Below are 24,244 nucleotides of genomic sequence, written 5' to 3'. Positions count from 1 at the left end.
AGTTTCTGGCTAATGTGCATCTCCTACCTCACTGATACTGCCAAGTAAGTAAAATTATGATTTGTATTTAATAATGTGAATGCATACAATGAAATTGTTTTCTTCCCTAGATTCTTGTTCCTTGATTCTCTTAGTAACCCTTTCTAAAATTTCATCAGCAAATAGTTGTGGAATTATATACTAGGTTGCAATGCGCCCTAGGAACAGCAGGGGGTGTATGAAAATTCAATTTTTGTGTATGTGTTATATAAAATATACAAAATAAATGCAAACATATGTACTTATGATGATAGACTTGATAAATGTTATGCAAGCTATATTTAAATGGGAACCTTAAAGAAGAACATGTAATTAGAAAGTTGATGGATGGGGCTGGCGCTATGGCACAGCGGGTTAACACCCTGGCCTGAAGCGCCGGCATCCCATATGGGTGCAGGTTCAAGACCTGGCTGCTCCTGATCCAGCTCTCTGCTGTGGCCTGGGAAAGCAGTGGAAGATGGCCCAGGTCCTTGGGCCTCTGCACCCACATGGGAGACCCAGAGGAAGCTCTGGGTTCCTGGCTTCGGATCGGCACAGCTCCGGCCGTTGCAGCCAATTGGGGAGTAAACCAGCAGATGAAGACCTCTCTCTCTCTCTGCCTCTCCTCTCTCTGTGTAACTCTGTCTTTCAAATAAATAAATAAATCTTTAAAAAAAAAAAGTTGATGGATCAGGGCAGGCATTGTGGGGCAGTGGATTTAGTCAACTGCCTGTAATGCCAGCATCCCATGTGAGCGAAGGTTTGAGTTGTGACTGCACCACTTTCAATTCAGCTCCCTTCCAATGTGCTTTGGAAAGCAATGGAAGATGGCTCAAATACTTGGATCCCTGTAACCTACATGGGAGACCTGCATGGAATTCCAGACTCCTGACTTTGCCTTTGCCCAGCCCCAGCTATTGCAGCCATTTGGGGAGTGAACCAGTGAATAGAAGAGAATAGAAGATCTCTGTGTGTCTCTCCCTCTCTCTCTCTCTCTGTGTCTCTGCCTTTCAAATAAAAATAAATTAATAAATAAATAGGCCTTGGAAGAAAGCACTTCTTTAATCGATCATGTGAAAGAAAAACCAGAACACCTATTGTCTCTATAAAAATAATTACAACATATGATGAGGTAATCCAGGAGCACGAAGACAAAAATGTATAAAATAGATATTATAGATTGTTACAGATGGATGATTTATTTATAAAAATATTATTTTCGGCCGGCGCCGCGGCTCACTAGGCTAATCCTCCGCCTTGCGGTGCCAGCACACGGGGTTCTAGTCCTGGTCAGGGCGCCGGATTCTGTCCTGGTTGCCCCTCTTCCAGGCCAGCTCTCTGCTGTGGCCAGGGAGTGCAGTGGAGGATGGCCCAAGTGCTTGGGCCCTGCACCCGCATGGGAGACCAGGATAAGTACCTGGCTCCTGCCATCGGATCAGCCCGGTGCGCCGGCCGCAGTGGCCCGTGGAGGGTGAACCAACGGCAAAGGAAAACCTTTCTCTCTGTCTCTGTCTCTCACTGTCCACTCTGCCTGTCAAAAAAATAAAATAAAATAAAGTAACAAAAAAAAAGAAAAATATTATTTTCTAGATTTGGAATGTTTGTGGTATTTGTCAGCTTAAAATTTTTATACATACCTGTGTTTTCATTTCAAAGAAATATTCATCTGCAAACCCAATTTTGTATTTTGTCCTTCTTAAAAATGTTCTCCATATTCTATAAACTTCAGGTGAATCTATTAGAATTCCTGTAATTTGTTAGGTACTATTCTGGGAGGTAAGGATACATTAGTGAACAAAATGGAGAAAAAAATAAAACCCTCTCTTTTGTGAAGCTTACATTCTAGCTGGGAGAGAGATTAAAAAAACCATAATAAACAAGTAAATTAATTAATATGTTAAAAGGTTAGTGGTATGGACAAAATCAAGGAGGGTTGGGGGTGGGAAGTACTGGGAAAGGAGTATGAGTGAGCTAAAGCTACAATTTAAAAAATTCCTTGTTTTATTTGAGAGACAGAGAGGCACAGAGAGATAGCAAGGTCTCATTTGCTGGTTTGCTCCCCAAAGGCCCAAGCTGGGAACTCAATCTAGGTCTTCCATGTAGGCAGCAGGGATCCAATTACTTGAGCCATCACCCAGGAAAACTGGAATCGGAAGTGCATATAACATGCAAGCAATTCGACTTACATCACAACCGCTACACCAGATGCCGTCTGGAAACTGCAACTTTAGACAGTGTTGTCAGGGTCGGCTTCACTGAGAAGGTAAGTATAGACCAAGACTTGAAGGGATTGGTGATTGATAACACCAGTGAAATTTAGTGCAGTGTGTTGGCTTAATGACACTCCGTTAATCTATTCAGGCCTCACATTATAATATTTGAAGTAAATTAATCCAAATTGTCCAGCAGGAGCGGACAACAGTGACTTTTGGATGAGTGTTAAGAACAGAGGAGCTGACTGGGGCACCAATTTTAGAGTGCTGCCTGGGGCACACTAAAACATCACTGGCAGACACTAAAACATCACTGGAAAATAATAAAATGGGGAATACTGCATTTACCAGAACATCTGCAGTTACAACCTCAAGAGGCATCTCGCATAAGGAGATCTAGTGTGTCAGGTTTTGTATTGCGGAGTGGGTGAGGGAGATGTGGAACCATGCCCAGGTATGTGAGATTCATCCTCTTCCACTCTTCCCACCCACATGGCTTTCAATCTTTCTTCTAAATAAAGAGAACAACAAAAGGACATTTTAAAGTGTGTATTATTGGCCTTTCCTAGAAATAATAAAAACACGAGAATGGGATTGTGGTTGTGAACATTTTAAACTTTCCTAGAGCACCGTTACTTTTTTTTTTTTTTTTTTTTGTAAAGGTAGCTGTGGTATAACAGAAAAAGACAAGTTAGAACTAGATGTGAGTTTGTCTCTGCTTCTCTGCTGCTTAGCTTTTAGCCTTGGGCAAATCAGAAAGGAAAAACTAGTTTTATCATCTATAAAATGGGGATAATAAGTTTCTTTTATGAGAAGTAAATAATTGTGTTTAAAACAACTTCTTAGCCAACAAAATATCATATATGTTTGGTATAAAGTTACAAGGTTGTTCATAGTAGCAGTGTAAAAATCGTAGTTATGCAGTACATAACAATTCAACTGGTAATTATTAATGGTTAGTTAAGGCAGTGTAAAGTACTTTAAGAATCTCAATGTATGGTCTCTTTGTACCAAGTTTCAAGAAACTAACTTCAGTAAAGAGTTTTCAACATGTTTGAAATGGATGTTAGAATGAAAGACAGAAACAGCTCAAAAGCTGAACAGGAATTTTGTTCTCTTGCTCACCTGAATGAACACTGAAGGACGGAAGGAGTGACCCTGAACCAAATGAAAGTTCAGCATTAAAAATGACTGGTTGTGCTCTCAAAATTGCCAGCTAGGTAGTGTGATTCTTAAATGATACTTCTTGTCAGCAAGAAAGATGATCCGAAGAATGAACGAAAATAGCCTCTGTGTAACAGGTGCGATATCTGTAATTTATAAGTGGTGTTCATCTCTCATCAGATTGTCTTGGTGTCTAGCCAAGAATGAATAGATGCCATTTGTATATTTACTACTTTTCAGAAAGCAAAAAAAAAAAAAAATTTCACAACCTAGTCTTTCTGATCAATATATTCTTTACATGTAAGCAGTATAACAGACTTCAAGCTTGAGGAATGTGACCTTGAAACTCCACTAGCAAGCACAGTGCTAAAAGCATCTCACTAATTTTTAACAATTCATCTTCAAATAGCAAATAATCTTAAAATTAATCTTTAAAAATTTTACATCATTGAAAAATGAAAATTTTACACACATCAGATGCAACATGTTGTTTTGAAATGTATATAATAGTGGAATGGCTACATCAAGCCAGTAACACATGCATTAGTCATAATAGCTGTTTTTGTGGTGAGAAACAAATAATTATAGTAATAATTTTGAAAGATAGGACAACATTGAAGAATAGGATACTATTAAACAAAGGAAGGAAAGAGGGGAAGGAATGAAGAGATGGAAGAGATCAGCACTTCACCTAGTTCTTTCTCTCTCTCTTTTTTTCTTTCTTTTTAATATTCCCTCCCCAGGCAGGGGTGGTGGTGGTGGTGGGGGAGGAATCATGATTCTCATTTCCTCTTACCATTTTTTTCTACTTATCATACTTTAAATTGTGTCTTTATACTGTCCTTGCTTTTCACAATTCCTTTGTCCTTCATGTACAAGGGTACTTTAAATGTTCGTGGAACAATGAAATTAAAAGGCAAGCTTATTTTGGTGCCAAAGACTTTGAAATCCATGCACAGTTTTTCATCATACACATTTTCATGAACTTGATGAAGACCGCTCATTCACGTGTTTTTCAAAGTAAACATTTCAATTAAATTTATCTTCCATGGGGTTAAAAATTAATTTGAAAGAGAGAGGGAGAGGGAAAAGGAGAGGGAGAGGGAGAGAGAGAGAGAGGGAGAGGGAGGGAGGGAGGGAGAGAGAGAGAGAGAGAGATCTCATCTGCTGATTCACTCTCCAAATTTCCACAAAGGCCAGAGCTGGGCCAGGGCCAGGAGGGGAGCTGGGAATTCAGTCCAGGTCTCCCACGTGAGTGGCAGGGTCCCAAGGGTCTGAGTTATCCTGCGGCCTCCCTGGGTCTGCATCAGCAAGAAGCTGGAGTCAGGAGCGGTGGCCGGCTATGGGGCGCCGTGTCCCTCCAAGAACTTTTTGGAACACCTTTGTAATTTACTTCCTGTGCACTCACCATTCCTTCCTGGGCAGCTCTGTCACATATCATTTCCCTACTGTGTATGTATATAGGCAGGCGATCAAACACCCGAGCTAACACGGCGACGGGGATTTACTGGAAGCTGCACATCGGTTACAGCTGAGATCTCTCTTCCATCTAAGGACAAAGCAAGTGAGAATGATGAAGTAGGCAGAGGAGGACAAGTGAGGAGAGCACCGCTGTGAGTGCTCCAATAGCTGGATCAGAAACAGCCGAGACCCCGGCAACTTCCCCGGGGCGCTCCCCCGACTGCCCTTTGCACCGGCCCCTGGCCTCCGCCTCCCAGCCCACATCGCGGTTTGGGGCTTTGGGCCTGTTTCTCTTCAAATTCGACTTCCACCTCTTTCCATTCCCTCAGATCGGATCCAGGTCTCACCCCCACAGTCCCATTCTCTCGGCTCTCCCTCAGAGAGCGCCCCCAGCCACCCTCGCCCTCGGGTCGCCGCCGCCGCCCGCCCTCTCAGCACCTGCCGCCCGCCGACCCTCGCTGCCATCCGCGCACCTGGCTGGGCCCCGCCCTCTCTCCCAGCCTGCGCCCCGCGCCCTCAGCGCGGCCGCCGCCGCCTCCGGCTCCGCCACAGGCGTCGGTCACGCCGGGCCGCGGCTCCCCGCTCCGGACTCGGTCGCGCCCTCTCCCGGGACCCCGGCCGCCGGCGCCCGCGCCCCTCGTCGCCTGCGGCCCGCCCCCCGCGGGTCCCGCTGCACTGTGGGTAGGCGGCGGCGGCGGCGGCGGCGTCCGCGCTGAGGGGCCGCGGCGGAGCGAGGCCGCGCGAGCCGAAGATGGCTGAGAAGCAGAAGCATGACGGGCGGGTGAAGATCGGTCACTACGTTCTGGGGGACACGCTGGGCGTCGGCACCTTCGGCAAAGTGAAGAGTTGAGTACGCGCCGAGGCCGCAGCCGCTCGGGGCTGCGGGGCTGGCGGGTGGCTGGGCCGGGCCGAGCAGCGAACCGGCGCAGGGCCCCGCGGCAGGTGGCGCGGCTCCGGGCAGCTGAGAACGTGGACCCCGCGCGGGCGGCGGGCAGCGCCTCGCCCAGCAGCGGCGCCCCGGCCTGGCAGGCGGGGCTGGGGGCGAGCGCTAGAGAGTGGGCTGGGGGACAGGGGTCCTGGGCTCCAGGTCCAACGCCTGTCATCTGGGCGGTGGTCGGGGCCAGGTGCTTCCCTGCTGGCGTCCCCTTCTGCACAGCTGGGAGGTTGTAGCATACCCGTCAGGTGCCCTCCAGCTCGGACACCGTGTGGGGAGAGCTGGGCAGTACTGCAGGCTACCCGTAGATGATGATTGAGTTGCCGTTTGGTGCCCGGCGCCCTATCAGGGGCGTTACGTGTGATTTCTTTAAATCCGTACTTGGTCCAGCTGTGACCCTCACCTTGCAGGGGAAGCAAACTGGAACCCCTAAGGGTTGAGTAGCATGCCCAAGGTCACACTGAAATTGGCAGCGCGGGATGAAGTCTAAGATGTCCTCCGGTTCTAGCCTTGCTCAGAGGTCCCTGCTACCCCCAGATTCTGTGATGTTGTAGCACTCTGGGTTGGCAGGGCCTCCTGTTAAGCGGACGCCCAGTGGGCCGGCGAGGGTGGGCCTGGGAAACGCTGGAATGCCGCTGGGTGGGCTCCGATAATTAGACCTAGGAGGGCTCGAGGTTGATTGGTTTGAGTGCAGGGGCTCCAGGAAGCCTCTGGGATGATGGAGAGAGATAAAGGTATTGGTGTTGGAGAAGGGCTGAGGTCGGAACTGCTAAGAAATTTTTGCTGAGGTCTGTTTTCTTGGAGATGCAATTACACTTAGGGTGTAGAAAAATAGCCTGCTTTTGAAAGTTTATACTTCTTATTAGTTAAGTAATTAGTAAGAAGAACTAGTTAGGCATTGAACTTTGCTGGGGGTGGGGGGATGGACACACACACACACACACACACACACACACCTTCTTCCATCCACTGGTTCATTTCCCAAATTCAGGAGCTAGAATCTTCATCCAGGTTTCCCACCTGGGTGGAAGGGACCCAAGTACTTGAGCCATAACCTGCTGCCTTCCCAGCTCATTAGCAGGAGGCTGAGTCAGAAGTGGAGGAACTGGGACTCCAATCCCAGGCACTCCAGTATGGGATTTACAGGTCCCAAGTGGTGGATTAAGCAGCTGAGCCCTCTTCCTTTTCCATTTTGTTCATAAGAGTTATATGAGATTTAGTAATCATGTCCTCTCTCCATAATTGGAGCCAGTTTATTTATTTATGTATTTATTTATTTTTAACTTTTATTTAATTAATATAAATTTCCAAAGTACAGCTTATGGATTACAGTGGCTTCCCCCCCTCCATAACTTCCCTCCCACCCACAACCCTCCCCTTTCCCACTCCCTCTCCCCTTCCATTCACATCAAGATTCATTTTCAATTCTCTTTATATACAGATCAGTTTAGCATATATTAAGTAAAGATTTCAACAGTTTGCACCCACATAGAAACACAAAGTGAAAAATACTGTTTAAGTACTAGCTATAGCATTAAATCACAATGTGCAGCACATTAAGGACAGAGATCCTACATGAGGAGTAAGTGCACAGTGACTCCTGTTGTTGACTTAACAAATTGACACTCTTGTTTATGGCCTCAGTAATCACCCTAGGCTCTTGTCATGAGTTGCCAAGGCTATGGAAGCCTTTTGAGTTCACCAACTCTGATCATATTTAGACAAGGTCGTAGTCAGAGTGGAAGTTCTCTCCTCCCTTCAGAGAAAGGTACCAATTGGAGCCAGTTTATTAAAAGTACTTTGTTGCAAATCCAGAAGTGTAAGGACAATGTTGTTTTTTGTTTTGTTTTCTTTTTGCTGAAGACATCTGGGTAGGCTGGAAATTCTACTCTGCTGTCTCTGTTTCATTGTAGACTTCATGTTTTAACCTCAAGTAAATGTAGAAGAGACTCATTGTTCGTTCTTGTGGCAAGATCAGTGGGAATTTTCTTCCACATATCTGATACCCATTCATTTGTTGAGAAAACACTGAGAACCTGCAGTGTGGTAGGCACTGTGGTAGGCCATGGTGACTCAGGTAGGAACAAAATCAAATCTTTTATGAGGCTTACATTTTTAATAGGGGAAGACAATACTCAGAATCTACACAAGGGTTCAAAAAGTCCATGGAATATGGAATTAAAAGATGTTTGTTTAGCTGCAAAACAATTTTGAAATCCTTGCATAGCTTTTTCATGTTACATTTTCATGAATGTTTTGAAGACCCCTTAAATGTATCATTTCAAAAAACTTTTGCACCAAAATAAACTTAATTACATTCTCAAGAGCTTTTTTAAAAAGTGCCTTTGTGCACATAATATGAATTTAGTACTGTTGGGAAAAATGAACCCGAGACAGGAGGGTTAGGAGTTTTATGAGACTTACTGTTTTCAATAAGGTGTTCAGACAAGGCCTCACAAATAAGATACTTGCTTAGAGACTTGAAAAGTTTGCAAAAGTCTTTGATGTCCTGTAAAGGCTACGAAGTCTTGGATTGTTCTTGAAAGGTCAGTTAGAATGGATAATTAGGAGGATAGGTTTAGAAATCTGAGAAGACCCAGGGATTGGATTAATGCCTATTATGTAACTTGATATTTAGTATTATTGCTGGGGATCATTAGTTTATGACACTATATAGTTAAGCAAACATGCCTTTACTATTTGTTCACGTAAACTCTCAAAGTTATATAACCTAACACCAGATCCTTTCAAGTTGTGTTACAGGTTTTCTGTTTGTCTTTTTAAATTCTTCCAGTGTAATCTGCATGTAGGGTAGAATACCCCTCTGGTCAATCAGCTCTTTGTCAAAGGACAGTGTCAGTCTTTTTGTATGTACTTTTGAGCAGAGTCCAGACCCTGGATTCCTAAAATATAAACAGCAGGAACGTAGAATTAGGAGAAATGTTTTTCCTGGAGAACTCTTTTCCAACAAGCAACCAAGTGGGTAAGTTTTTCTAACGCTATGTTAGATTCTCCCTAAAATGACACTGGTTTCCTATCCATGAAGAGAGACAGTACAATTGTTTATTTAATAAGAATTATAAAAATTTAATTCTTCAAAGGACAGGTGAAACAAAAACACATGCATTTTAAAAGCAGCTTTATTGAGGTATATTATCAAAAAATCTACCCATTGGTGCCAGCATTATAGCACAGTGGGTTAAGCCCTTACCTGTGATACTGCATCCCATATCAGAGCACAGGTTCACGTACCAGCTATTCCATTTCCCATCCAGCTCCCTGCTGATGTGCCCAGGAAAGCAGTGGAGGATGACCCAAGTCCTTGGGCCCTGCCACCTATGTGGGAGACCCAGAAGAAACTCCTGCTTTCCACCGGGCTCAGCCCTGGTTGTTTTGGACATTTAGGGAGTGACCCAGTGGATGGAAGATCTCTCTGACAAATAAAATAAATCTTTAAAAAAAAAGTGTATAATGCAACAGTTTTCAGTAACTTTATCAAATGTTGCCACCACTTCCAAGATCATTTTTTAGATTCTTTTAGAATACCAGTGTAGGATCTTTCATACTATTTACAGTGAATCTCATCTCTAGCCCCAGCCCCAGGAAACAATTAATTTGCCTTGTCTAGGCACTTCTTATAAATGTGGTTATTCAGTGTGGCATCTGTCATATCTGGCTTCTTTAATGTAATAATGCTTTTGAGGTTCATGCATTACCTAATGTGTGTTATTAATTTCTTCTTTTCATTGTTGAATAATATCCCATTTTATAGATGTACCACATTTTGTCTATCCCCAGTTGGACATTATTTTACATTTGGCATATCACAATAATGCCACCACAACTGTTCACATGCAAGTCGGTATGCATAGTATCCATCCATCCATCCATCCATCCATCCTTGAGTAGATACCTAGGGGTGGAATTACTAGGTCATATAACAGTCTTATGCTTAATTTTTTGAAAAAGTGCTGACCTGTTTTTCAAAATGGCTTTATCATTTTATAGTCTCATCAATAATGTATGAAAGTTCCTTGTCTCCATATCTTTACCAATGTTATTGTTTGTATGATTTACTATAGTTATTTGAGTGAATGTGAAATGATCTCTCATTGAGACTTTAATTTTGCATTTCTCTAGTGACTAATGGTAGTGAATATCTTTTCATGTACTTGTTAGTCATCAATATATAAGGCTACTTCAAAAAGTTTGTGGAAAATGGAATTAAAAGATAAGTTTATGTTGCTGTAAATCTTGAAATCCATGCTTGTATCTTTGAGGAAATATCTTTTTCTGTCTTTTGCTCATTTTTTGATTGGATTGGGCTGGTGGTCTGAGTGTGTTTTTTTCTCCTTTGAAACTTGTTGAAATTTGATTTCCAGTGTAGCTGCATTGAGAGGTGATGGACTTAAACAGGTTGAGAGTCATTGATACTTTTCTCATGGAGTGGGTTAGTGACTGCAGAGAGTAGTGGTTATAAAGTGAGGCTGCCTCTTGGGCCTACACTCATTCCCCCTTCTTCATTCTGCCAGGAAGTGAAACAGCAGGCCCTCACCAGAAGCCCAGCGGATGCTTTGGGTCTCCCCAGCCTCCACAGTGATGATACAAAGCACACTTCTTTCCTTTATAAATGACCCAGGCTCAGGCATTCTGTTACAGCAACAGAAAACAAACTAACATGGGTTATTTGTCATCTTACCCATTGAGTCATAAGAATATTTTGTAAATTCTGAATATAAGTCCTTTATTGGATATGTTTTGCAGGTATTTTCTCTCAGTGTATTGTTTTTCATTCTCTTAATGCTCTTTTCATGTATGAAATTTTTGAATTTTCATGAGTTTCGATTTACCATTTTTTTTTCCTTCCATGAACTATGCTCTTGATGTCATAAGAAATCCTTGCCTAGGTTAAGGTCTTTTATGTGTTCTTAAAGGTGTTTTTCTGTTTTAGCTACTATATTTAAACTCATGACCCCTTTGGAATTAATTCTCATATATGGTATGAGATGAGGTTTTAAGATAAATTGTTTGCACGTGGATGTTTGATTGTCCTGGTATTGTTTGTTGAAGCACATGCATTTCCTTATTACGGATTTAGGTTTTTGAAAATTAATTTCTGCTGAGAAACTTAATGGATGGTTTAATTTTATGTCTATGAAAGCATGGAAATAAAGGAGAAACATTTTAGATGCTTTCTCTCTTAAGTGTTAGGCTAATTGAAAATTTAATTGTTGATGTACCAATTTATGTACCAAAGTTAGGTATAGTAAGTAGAAATTCAAAGTCACATAATTTTCATTGAATAGCATTGTTTTCAAGTTGTTTTTAAAGGGTATAGGAGAATCCCTGCATTTGTTGATAAATAATTAAAGCCTTATTTAAAATTTTTTAAGTTGCTTTTTCTTTTTCATTAGTCCATAGTATAATTAGATTAGTAGGGTAGTGCTTATGGAAGCAGATTATATTGGCTGACATGATTTAGAAGTAATGCTTTTCATCTACTTAATTTTTTCTATGTATTGATTATTTAGGTTTTCTTTCTGGGTAGGGTAGAACTGCTGTTTCAAAGCTCTTGTAATTAGACTTGTTCACTTATCTAACATCTCAAGATGATAGAAATTCTAGAAACATAAATTTGTTATTTATGTTATACAAACTCTGGTTGAAGAAAAATAAGTTTGTAATATAATACTAATTATTTATATGAAAAGAAGCCTGCATTTTAAGACAAGGATTAATAGATGTGGTTTACAATATGATTGTTCTTCAGAGGAATTGTAGGCTAAGGATTCTTTGTTTCTGCCTAAGTCATCTTTGTAGCTAGCAAAGTCTCTAAGGGAGATCAGAATTTTTGTTTTTCAAACAGTTATTTGAGTGGCCCACAGACTTGGCTTTTAAGAAATTAAATAAATATTCTGTTAGTTCTTATTTTTGAGATAACAGGAAGGATACACAAATGGAAAAATTAAAAAAAATTTAAATAGTGTTAACAGTTTTTGAAATATAAATACTAAGTCCTAAATGATAGATCAGATTTCAGGTAACCATGTGGTCAGTCGGTGAAGCTTCTGTTTCTTCTTCTTCTTTTTAGGTCCCTTATTTGTTTTCCCTGACAATGTGAAGGCTGCAGATAATTTAACCACTCTGGGACTTGTTTTCTTCCTCTCCTATAGGAAAATACTAGAACACATAATCTGCAAGCTCCTTTACAACTTTATCATTAAACTGACCATTTTAGATTTAATTCCAAAAAGTAGATGTATTTCATTGTTCATCTTGGTTTAATAATAAATTGAATTACTGAACCCAGAGCTGAAATGCAAATGTGATGTAGAAGGGAAAATCTCATTGTGACATTTTAGTGATAAAAGCTACAAGTTGTTTAATTATATTGTAATCAGTATACTATGTGTGCATTTGCTTTTTATTTATTCCCCAGACTAACCATCTGGGTTTGTTATTATCTCCATTTAACAAATTAAGAAATTGAGAAGCAGATAGTATTGGAATATAGGTTATGCACATTCCTTCTATATGCAATATGAACCACATGTATAGTTGTACTGTATTCTTTAGGGGAAAATGACAAGGAAAAATGTACTTGTTTGGACATGATTTTTTTTCTGAGTATTTTTAATCTGAGGTTGGTTAAATCTTTAGATGCAAACTTGTGGATATGGAGGGACAAATCTGCTGGATTAGTGATTGAATAAAAATCAGTTTAGTTGTGTTTTTCAAATAATCAGTTAAATGAACATGTGCTATTTAGATTTTTTTTTCTAATTTCTATGTCACTTATGTGATTTTTGACAAAGATAATTTTTTACTTAATCTCTGAATGGATTTTGTTCAATTTTGCAATCAGTAATTGACTTACAAAAAGTCTTTTCCAATAGGAAGCAATGTGATAAATAATAGGTAGGTTCAGGGTAAATCCCCAAAGGCAATTTGATGTACAGATACTATTTATAGACTAGAAGACATTGGATTTGAAAGACCTTGGTCTTTGGTTTGTTGTAGGTCATCTGTGTGGTCCTATGACAAACTCATTTGCTCTGTGAGCAGGGAATAATACTATGTTTCCTTACACTGCTACCAGAAGTACATGAGAAAGTGCATGTAGGTGAAAAGGTAGTCAAGAGTACTTCTGTACTTTTGTGTACTTACTGTATAGAAGGATACCCTGGGCCGGCGCTGCGACTCACTAGGCTAATCCTCCGCCTTGCGGCGCCGGCACACCGGGTTCTGGTCCTGGTCAGGGCGCCGGATTCTGTCCCTGTTGCCCCTCTTCCAGGCCAGCTCTCTGCTGTGGCCAGGGAGTGCAGTGGAGGATGGCCCAAGTGCTTGGGCCCTGCACCCCATGGGAGACCAGGAGAAGCACCTGGCTCCTGCCATCGGATCAGCACAGTGTGCTGGCCGCGGCGGCCATTGGAGGGTGAACCAATGGCAAAAGGAAGACCTTTCTCTCTCTCTCTCTCACTGTCCACTCTGCCTGTCAAAAAAAAAAAAAAAAAAAAAAAAAAGGATACCCTGAACAGTTGGTGGGAGATGGAGTTAACAGAAAAGTTTATTTTGGAGCAGAATGTTTTTTTTAAATTTATGCATAGTTTTCCATAATATGAATTTTCCATTTTTGGAGATCCTTCGCACATAAGCCCTGTTAACTGAACTATGAGACTGATCGGCGACCTGGCTCTGAAAGCAGAAATTTTTTTAAAGAGGGGGAAGAAAAGTTGACTGTCTTTATCTTGTTTTTTTCTCTGGTCATTTTTCTTTTGTGAATGAATTTTGTGAACAAAATTCTGTAGACATACAGATAAAGTCCTATACACTTTCCCAAGGCATATGTACAAACACATAATGTACAGAAACACTTAATCAGCATTTATTCCAAACCCTGTGCTAGTGATCAGATCATAAAGAGGCAAAAGCTTGGAGGAGAGAAGTGGCAGCAGCATCAGGCAGTTTGTGTGTCCGGGTCATGTTAAAGCACAGTCTACATTTAGTAGAGCTAAAAGTAATAAAGTTTATTGTTTTTAAGGATGGAGAACACATTCTGAGCTAAAAATTTGCCTTTCTAACACCCTCTCCTTTAGCATTTCTGGATAAAATAGAAATGTTTGGTTGTTTGTTCAGATAGTGCAGTATGACCTCAGTTCCCTGGACTTTCTCCCTGTCCCTGCTGACACAGCACTGCTTGATCTTGTGTGTGTGTGTGTTTTGGGTAGAAACATGCCAAAATAGTCACACATTTTGTGGTTGGTTCATGTTAGCTTTCCTGAAAGAATTTGGTACTGTTTTGTAATGATAGTATCAATCTGTTTATTCTCCTGAGATTCCTGTGGTTTTCTTGATGAAAGAGACAACATTTTATAGAGGAATTATTTAATTTTCTACTAGAGGAAGATAATTTAAGAGATAATGAGAAAGCAGTTGGCACAAGGCCTCTAAATATACTGTCTTTTAAAAATGAGAGCCAGCCTATCTGGTAGATTTATTTGATGGAAATGGTAAGAGAAAGTACTCTGAATCCAGTTTATATTTCTATCTGTTATTTAAGTGGTTGAAATACATATGCAAAGCAATGTGTTTGTTTTGGAAAGTGGTGAGCCATTTTATTTTTAGGGTGGTGTTATTAAGGAAAGAATTTCAGAGCGTTCTTATCTCTGCTAATAATAGAAACCTTCTTCACCTCTTCAAGGGAAGGGTATCCTTGCTTAAGTGGTATTATATGTTTGATGGTGTTTGTCTCTGATAAACTTTATAGTATTTCTTTTGGTGGTGCCTTTGTTTTTAAAGTATGAATAATTCTTTTAATATATTCTTGGATTTTTTCCAGATAACCTTTTATAAGATTAAAGATAATTTATCAAATCTTACCATAATTTATCTGTTACTCTGTATGTATATATATTAATTTATAAAAATATTTTGTTTTTTAAAGTATTTTTCTTCATATTTAATACATGTTATATAGTGTTTAAACATGATAAGCAATATGTTCTCATTAAATATCTCTGTTTCTCCTTTAAAAATGAGTTATAAATAAAGCAGTTAAATTTGGCTGTCATTAAAAATAGAATTAAAAATTTATTTTTTTCTAGGTTCATATTTGGGAGCTATTGTGTTTCTTGTTTTCATTTTCTTTTTAAGTGAGACTTACTATAAATTGGTGCTAACAGGCATTTCATAACTGATTTCATTTTGCCTAACCTTGATGGAATAATACAACCTGTGTATGTCAGGTTTTAGTTGTGTTTAATCATATTTAGTTTTAAGCAAAATTATTTTTACCAGTGCTAATGGGCAATTGATACTACAACAGCTGATTTACCAATTTGAAATAATTTGTCATTTGCTTCAAATGTTAACAGTTTTTTGAAATGCAGATAGCATTTGCTTCAAAGATTTCTTGTTTCACATTTGAAAACTTAGGTCAAGCATTGTATGATGCATCTACCTTTTCTTGGATTTATATGTCAGTGCTCTACTAATTCAGTTAGGTAATATAACAATTGAGAAGTCTTCAAAAAGGTAATGGAAAATGTGTATCATGAAAAAACTATGCATAACCTTTTCACCAAAATGATGCCCAAGGGAAAGAAGGAAGCTCCTGTTCCTTCCAAAGCCAAAGTCAAAGTCAGAGCAGAGGCTTTGAAGGCACAGAAGGCAGTGCTGAAAGGTGTCCACAGCCACACACACACACAAAGTGATTTGTACATCACCCAGGTTCAGTGGTCTGAGACACTACTCCCCCAAAGGCAGCCCGAATATCCTCAGTAGAGTGCTTCCAGGAGAAAGAAGCTTGACCCAAGGCCATCATCAGATTTCCCCTAACCACTGTGTCGGCCACGAAGAAGATGGAAGACAACACCACAGTCATGTTCCTTTTGGATGTCAAGGAACAAGCCCCGGATAAAACAGGCTGTGAAGAAACTATGGCACTGATGTGGCCAAAGTCCACCCCAATCAGTCCTGATGGAGAGAAGAAGGCATGTGTTCGACTGGCTCTTGATTATGATGCTTTGGATGTCACAACAAAATTGGTATCATCTAAACTGAGGCCAGCTGGCTAATTCTAAATATATGGTTTTCTATCAATAGGAATAAAAAAGGAAAAAAGGAAAATGAAAAAACAAAAACAAAACCTATGGGGGCCTGTGTTGTGGTGTAGTGTGTAAAGCCGCAGCTTGCAAAGCTGGCATCTCATATGGGTGTCTCTTAAAATCCTGGCTTTTCCACTTCCAGTCCAGCTCCCTGCTAATGATCCTAGGAAATCAGTGGAGGATGACTCAAGTGCTTGGGCTCCTGCACCCACGTGGGAGACACAGAAGAAACTCTTGGCTCCTGGCTTTGGCTGGCCCATCCTTGGCTGTTACAGCCATTTTGGGGGGAACCAGTGGATGGAAGACCTCTTTCTATGTCTGTTCCTCTCTCTAACTCTGCCTTTCAAGTAAATAAATCTTTAAAAAATGCTATGCATATATTTCAATTTTTTTTACAGTAAAATAAGCTTTCAATTTTCCATGAACTTTTTGAAGTCCTCTTGTATACTGTAAATTGATTTCAGCAAGACATTTTACTTTGTCTTTGTGTTTTATAGTATCTTGGTGGATGAGATGAAGAAATGTGCTCTGGATGGTCTATTGCTACCAAACAACTGCTGGCAGAGAAGTTGAATATCATCATAAAAGGAACATTGTACTTGACTATATTTAAACTTTTTTTTTTTTTTTTTTTTTTTTACAGGCAGAGTTAGACAATGAGAGAGAGAGAGAGAGAAATATCTTCCTTCCGTTGGTTCACCCCCCCCCCCCCCAAATGGCCACTGCGGCCGGCGCGCTGTGGCCAGCGCACTGGGCTGATCTGAAGCCAGGAGCCAGGTGCTTCCTCCTGGTCTCCCATGTGGGTGCAGGGCCCAAGGACCTGGGCCATCCTCCACTGCCTTCCTGGGCCACAGCAGAGAGCTGGCCTGGAAGAGGAGCAGCCGGGACAGAATCCGGCGCCCGACAGGGACTAGAACCCAGGGTGCCGGTGCCGCAGGCGGAGGGTTAGCCTAGTGAGCCGTGGCACCGGCCTATATTTAAACTTTTGTAAGTTATTTTCATGTGGAATTAGATCTAATAATTATAGTAAAAATTCTTATTTGGGATGGCCCAAAGCCAGATGAAATAATTAATAGATAAATCACAGAATCAGAATTTAAAATTGCACACATTATTCAGATTGCTATGTGAAAACCAAGAAGGTGAAATTCAGTAGGGAAAAGTGTCAAATCTAGCTCTTAGATTAAAACCAAAACCAAAACACAGGTGTATAAAAGAATAGAATAGTTGACAGTAGTTTCTAAGATGTTGGATTTTAGGGGATCACAAGCTTTTGAAGTCAGTGTTATGAATGCTTAAATGTGAAGCTTGCTCCTGGATAGAAAATAGAAGGGCAGAGGCCAAATAGTTGGTAATTGCAGACATAGTATAGTTTTGCTATATGTTAGATTAAATCAAACTTTGAATATTAGGTTCGATTCTTGGCACCACAATTTGGCACAGCCTTAGCCAAGTATAATTCATTCAGAGAATTATTTTTATATTGAGGGATCCAAAAAAGTATTCCATGTGAGGTATGGTAAAGGAACTTTGTATTTTTCACACTATGAGAAACTATGTTTTAGATGTGATAGCTCCTTATGAATATAGAAGGAATCTTCATCTGGAAAAAGGAATCATCATAATCAATTGTACTTTGAAGGACAGAATTCTATTAGATGAATGTCTCAAAGAGAAATTATAATAAAAATATTTATGTAGCAGTGATACAATTATGGGCCTACCATAAATTAATAAGATTTCTGTTATTGACATATTTAACTAGATACAGTTACTTGGTTATATATCAAGATTGTTACTACTGCTAGAATTCCTAGTTTGAATGGATGGTTGGCATAGGTAATCTAAGTTTCTTTTAACTTAAATTTATTATTGAGTATGCATTTTTTTCTAGTGACATTGACTTCTGTCTTGGCTATGACTTCTAGTTCGTATTAAGTTAACTTGATAGTCAAGAACAATTAGAAAATCTAGAGAAAATGAAGGAAGTCAAATTTGTTCAGAGGAAGTGGTAAATATCTTAGTGAAAAAAATGTTAGAATGAACCTGACATCCCATTTTGGATTTTCTGTTTGAGCTGTTTCCTAATTTGCAAGAATGAGAATGTAAGAAGCTAAGCAGACAAAAGTGACTAAGAGGCAGAACTAAGGAGAGATTGAGTCCTAGGGAGACAATGGTTGGAGTTCACAGCTTATCAAGGGGAGTCTTTGGTAAATAGTTAACTTTTTGCTTGCAATCCTCTGAAAATTAAAATCTCCTTAGAATCAGGTTAATCTCAGACTGATTAAGTTTATCTGCCCCTTTTTTATGTTATGGACTTTAAAATAACATTAATATGTTTAAGATGGAGTATTTTAGCAGACAACTAAAATCTGTAAGAAAATTCTAGAACTTAAAAATATAGTAATTGAATGAGCACATTTAGGATGATTTTATAACAGCTTAGATTCTGTTGAAGGGAGGATGAGTGAATTGGAAGATAGGTCAGAAGAAAATATCCGGATTGAGGCATAGAGATACAAAAGGATAGAAAGAAGATATAAAAAACATATCAGGTCTAACTCTGCCTGGCAAAAAATAAAAAAAAAAAAAAATCGAGACTTATTTTTTCTTCCTGTGGAAATAAACTCCTTTTTATTTTTAAAAAAGATTTATTTAGGGCCTGGCGCTGTGGCATAGCAGGTAAAGCCTCCACCTGCAGTGCCAGCATGCCATACGGGCACCCATTCAAGTCCCAGCTGCTCCATTTCCGACCCAGCTCTTGACTATGGCCTGGGAAAGCAGTGGAAGATGGCCCAAGTCCTTGGGCCCCTGCACTCATGTGGGAGACCCAGAAGAAGTTCCTGCCTCCCGGCTTCTGATAGGCGCAGCTTTGGTCATTTCAGCCAACTGGGGAGTGAACCAGAGGGTGGAAGACCTCTCTCTCTCTGCCTCTTCTTCTCTCTCTGTGTAACTCTTTCAAATAAATAAATAAATCTTTTTTTTTAATTTATTTATTTTAAAGGCTGAGTGATACAGAGGGAAGAAGGGAGGCAGGGAGTGTGGGTGGATATGTGTGTGTATGAGACAGAGGGAGAGACAGATATCTTCCATCTTCTGATTCACACTCCAAATGCTTGCTATAGCCATTGCAGGCTAGGCCAAAGCCAAGAGCCAGGAACTCCAATCAGCTCTCCCATGTGGGTGGCAGGGGCCCAAGTACTTGAGCCATTCTCTGCTGCTTTCCCAAGGATGTTAGCAGGAAATTATATCACAAGCAGAATAGCTGGGACACAAACCAGGCACTAGATATGGGATTTGGGCATCCCAAGTGGTGGCTTCGCCTGCTGTATAACATTGCCTGCCCCTGCCTTCTTTTAATACATTTTTTCTGGATATATACAAAGGTAAACATGATTTGTCAGTTCCTGTACCAAAAATCATTATTTATTGTGAAAATGACCTATGATCAGTTAATAGCATCTGGAATTAGAGCTCTATAAATGGGAATACATTCCAAGGGATTATATTATTATTATTTTTAAACTATTTTTGTGGATTAATTTATATGCTTTTATTGGTTAATGCAATGGAATAAATATTCATGTGTTTGCCACTTTATGTTTTTTGTGATTATTATATTTAGAATGCTTGTTTTTTTAAATTTTTAATGAATATAAAGAAAACAGATTTTTTGCATTCCATAAGTACAATTCCAAGAAGGCAACTATGCTTCCCTCATTCCCCTGCTCCCCCTCCAGTTCTCCTCCCTCTCTCCTCTTTTTTCATCAGATTTTTGATCTACTCTATACTCACAGAATTCATTCATTCATTTATTTATTCATTCATTACTTTTAACCAGCATATAACATATAAGGAAACAGGCTTATGAATATTGCTTTTTCCTACTTTCATGTTTCAGATTTTTTCATTACTTGGACTGCATTTTGAATCACTCTTGGTTTTCCAGAGTACCACATTCATTCCCATTTAAATTGTTTGAGATCCAATTCTTTGGAATCTATGCATGATGGTATACAAAGGACCCAGTAGTATTACATTACAGCTACAGATTTTTTTCATTAGCCTTCTAGAGTTATAAGCTTCATAATATAACCACATAGTATTCTAATTTTTAAAGTGATCTTTGAAATTCTTATTTGGAATGAAGCTACATTTGTAAAGATGAAACCATTCTTTGGGAATAATTACCAAATCCTTGCTAAATACAATTTTTATTGATTTCATCAAATGCTTTTTTCTCAGCTAGCAATGACAGATGCACTTCTAGGCAAACGTGTCATATGTACATAGTTGTTTGTAGACTTATGAGAACTTGAACTTAAGAAGACTCCTTTTTAATGAAGTATAATTTTTATTTAATTGTATAGTACTTGAACAATAGGATTTTTAGTCCAGTTATTGTTTTCAATAACTAGGAGCAATAAGAGTTTACTAGAAGGAGAAGACAGCAGTTTTTTTCTCCCATAAAGATTGCTTTGGCGATAACAAGATATAGCTTTGAGTCAGAGCTCTAATGTTAATGTCTTATAGGAATTTTAGATAAGTTTCCTAAACTGCAACCCTCAGTTTCCTCCTCCATGACAACTCTTGGAGGGTTTAAATAGAAAAATATATATAGCAGCTGGCACTGTGGCAGAGCGGGTAAAGCCGCCACCTGCAGTGCAACTCTGACTTTCAAATAAATAAATCTTAAAAGAAAAAAAATATATAAGGTGCTACATACACATACACACAGAGATACAAATGTGTGTGTTTATGTATGGCTATATATATGGAGAGCATCCACAGGCATCCAAAGGTACTTCAACAATTTCATGGAAAGTATGATTAAATGATAACCCTTTGAAGAAAATGTTTGAAATGTATGCATACAAGGGATCCTCAAAAATTCATGAAAAAATGTGTATTATTAAAAACCTATACATGGATTTTAACCTTTTTTGCATCAAAATAAGCATCTTTTAAAAAAAGATTTATTTATTTACCTAAAAGAATTACAGAGAGAGCGAGAAATAGAGAGATATTGAGGTTTTCCATCTGTTGGTTCACCCAATGGCCACAACAGCCTGGGATGGGATAGACCAAAGCCAGGAATCTGGAACTCCATTCTGGTCTCTGATGTGGGTACAGGGGGCCCAAGGACTTGGAACATTATCTGCTGCTTTCCCCAGGTGCATTAGCAGGGAGCTGGATCAAAAGTGGAGCAGCTGGGACTTGAACTTTCATGCATATGAGAGGCTGACATTGTTGGTTGCAGCTTAACCTGCTGCACCACAATGCTGGCCTCAAAATAAGCATCTTTTAGTTCTGTTTTCCATGATCTTTTTGAAGTACCCTTGCATGCACAGTGTACCTCGTATGTGATTGGTGCTCATGATTATTACCATTACTATTTTCTGTCTTTGAGAACTATGTTTATTTCTGTTGAAATCATAACTACCTTTTTGAAATTACTTTGCCTCCTAGGCCCAAGATTTGTCTGGGTTTCATCATGCCTTGGAGATCCACTCCAGCAGTTCACTGTACTTGTCTTCCCATTTCTTAGGTCTTTGCTTCCTAAGGCTTAAATCCCTGGAACAGTAGAATTGAGACCTTATGAATATCTCATAATACCTTATATGCCTTTCAGTTGGTTACATATTTAGGAGTGGAATGGCGAGTCATATAGTATATGCATATGTTCAGTTGTAGTCATTGGTATGCATTTTATACCAATTTATTTTATTCTCAAGCATTTGCAATATTTGCCTCCACACTAGCATTACATGAAAGTTCTAGTTGCTCTGTATTCTCAGCAATACTTGGCATTGTCTGTCTTTTTTTTAAAGATTTGTTTGTTTATTTATTTGAAAGAGTTGGAGAGAGAGAGAGAGAGAGAGAGAGAGAGAGAATGCACACAAGCTAAGTCTTCCATTCACTGGTTTACTCTCCAGATCCTGCAACAGCTGGAGCTGGACCAGTCTGGAGCTAGGAGCCTCCTCAATGTCTCCTACACAGGTGCAGGGGCCCAAGGACTTGGGCCATCCTCTACTGTTTTCCCAGGCCATACAGAGAGCTGGATTGAAAGTGGAGCAGCTGGGATTCAAACTGGCGCCCATATGGGATGTTGGCCCTGCAGGCAACAGCTTTAACCACTAGGCCACAGTGCTGGCCCCTTTGTCAGTCTTTTTTATTGTAGTTGTTCCAATGGAAATGTTTTGGTATCCTGTTGCATTGTGGCTTTTATTTACATTTCTCTGATTCTAATACAATTGAGTGAGTACATTTTCTTATGTTTATTGACTATTTAGATCTCCTTTTTCTAAATTTGTTTTCCTATAAGATATGATTTCTTCTATAATGCCTGGACTTTAAGTAATTTTTATAATCTTGGTGTTGTGGTGGTTCTCACCTCTATCAATACTTTTGTATTTTTAGACGCTCCTGGGATGCAATACTGCATAATATTCCTGGAGACTTTGAATGTATAGATAATGCTTCTGCTTTGATAGATATATGTTGGTTTGCCTCAGGTGTGAAAGTGATAGCACACCCAATTTGCATATCCTTCTTAGATTCTAAAGCAGCAGTACTAGTACAGTATGAGCCTAAACATGTACTGCAGATATTATTGCTAGCCATACACGTCATCCACCCAGTAACTACTAGTTACTGAATGTCAGTTGAATGCCAGGCACTGTACTGGACTCTGAGGACCAAAGATGAATGAGACACAGACCCTGCTCTGAGAGATCTGATCCATATAGAGAGGGAGGTCAATAACCACGACAACAAAATAGGTAATTAAAGTGCTTGATATTTAGATCTTGAAGCAGAGGGGCTGTGGGAGTGCACTGGAGAGTCATTAATCTTGGCAGTTGAGTAGTTGGAATGAGTAGGGAATGAAGTGGTGATTAGTGAAAGAAGTGGGACTGAGCTGAAAGGACAAGTGAGAACTATACAGTGAAGCATTGTCGACTGGGGGTGCAAATGCTTCATGTACTTAATAGCATGTGTTCCACTGAATAAAAATGCAGTGAAGTGGACTGAATGCTCCTCAAGAACTGCACATGTGTTGGCTCTGGAAATGAGAGAAAGCACATCCCCTGTGGGGATTTCCAGGTAGTTCTAAATAACTTGATTATAATATTTATTTTTTTAAAGGTTTATTTTATTTCTTTGAAAGACAGAGTTACAGAGAGAGGTAGAGCCTGAGAGAGAGAGAGAGAGAGAGAGAGAGAGAGGTCTTCCATCTGCTGGTTCACTCCCCAGATGACCACCATTTCTGCCGGAGCAGAGCTGAACCAAAGCCAGGAGCCAGGAGCTTCTTCCAGATCGCCCATGTGGGTGCAGAGGTTCAAGGACTTGGGCCATCTTCTGCTGCTTTCCCAGGCCATAGCAGAGAGCTGGATGGGTGGTGGAGCAGCCAGGACTTGAACTGGTGCCCAAATGGGATGCCGGCACTTCAGGCCAGGGCTTTAACCTGCTGAGCCACAGTACTGGGCCCCTTACTTTAATATTTAAAGTGAGGAAATAATGAAAGATGATACTGGAAAGGAAGACCATGTCCTACATATGTAATTTATAAATACTACATGTGTACCTATTAAATTTCGTGAAGTCTCTCAATATGACTCATACATTCTAAGCACCTCCATATCGCAGTTTTCCATCTAATTTTATAAGACTCTGAATATATGATGGGCTCCAGCTTTCAGTGTCAACGAAGCCTCCATTCTATGTGGGACCATAATTCCCTGACACAACTTTGGGCCAACACTATCATAAGAAATTCTTGAGTATTCTTCTTGCTTTCATTTCAATCTCACTACTGCAGTATTCTGTGAGGTATGGACACTGATCAAAAGCAGCTGGCAGTAGGAACAGAAGTGTTTCCATCCTGGGGTCTACTGAAAAGGCTATTGTAGAGCTGGCTGTAGACTGGTAAATGTGTCATCTCAGATCTCACAACTTACCCTTGCTCATTTTTCATCCAGTCTTGTCACCAATAGTGTTCCTACTCCTTAAACCTAAGGTCAGGTTCAGAGCCAGGCTGTAAGACCATTACAGTCTTGTAACTGGCACAGCCAGGAATTCCACTGTTAACTAGAAAGTTATCTCACTGGCCTCTAAACTTGGAATTCTATGTGTCACTGCTCCCAACTCCAAATTATTGTTACCTATAGTATTTAAATTCTGCAAAACCTGTAATAGAACATAGTGTTTTAGGCATTATGAGTTAAATCTTTTTGGTAGCAATGAAATGCAATATTTTACAGTTATTAAGAATCTAAGTTTTAGAATCAGATTTGGACTTAAGTCTGATTTTATCCATTGATAGTCATTTAAACTTTATTTATTTATTT

The 24,244-nt window shown here is 39.9% G+C and overlaps 1 protein-coding gene and 1 long non-coding RNA gene across 4 annotated transcripts in view; one reads left to right on the top strand and one right to left on the bottom strand.

Moving 5' to 3' along the window:
- Positions 1–1,863: 1,863 nt before the first annotated feature.
- Positions 1,864–5,476, bottom strand: LOC138850646 (uncharacterized). Its single transcript, XR_011390694.1, has 2 exons — positions 5,330–5,476; positions 1,864–4,944 (listed from the first exon to the last, which is right to left on the bottom strand). It is a non-coding gene; the product is annotated as an uncharacterized lncRNA (long non-coding RNA).
- Positions 4,945–24,244, top strand: part of PRKAA2 (protein kinase AMP-activated catalytic subunit alpha 2) — a 95,164-nt gene continuing 75,864 nt past the window's right edge. The window contains exon 1 of one of the 3 annotated variants that reach the window (XM_051856426.2): positions 4,945–5,701. Coding sequence is in view for 1 of the 3 variants with exons in the window: in XM_051856424.2 (XP_051712384.1) it covers positions 5,608–5,701 (94 nt within the window). In the remaining 2 variants the exon portion in view is untranslated. Of the gene's footprint in view, positions 5,702–13,331; positions 14,301–24,244 lie in introns of those variants that run through there. The other 2 variants (XM_051856424.2, XM_051856425.2) reach the window with 2 other exon arrangements.

This window comes from Oryctolagus cuniculus, chromosome 7 (assembly GCF_964237555.1).
Source record: "Oryctolagus cuniculus chromosome 7, mOryCun1.1, whole genome shotgun sequence".
Lineage (NCBI taxonomy): Eukaryota > Metazoa > Chordata > Mammalia > Lagomorpha > Leporidae > Oryctolagus > Oryctolagus cuniculus.
The sequence above is the reverse complement of the archived record's forward strand: the minus strand, read 5'-3'. Positions and strand labels throughout refer to the sequence as shown.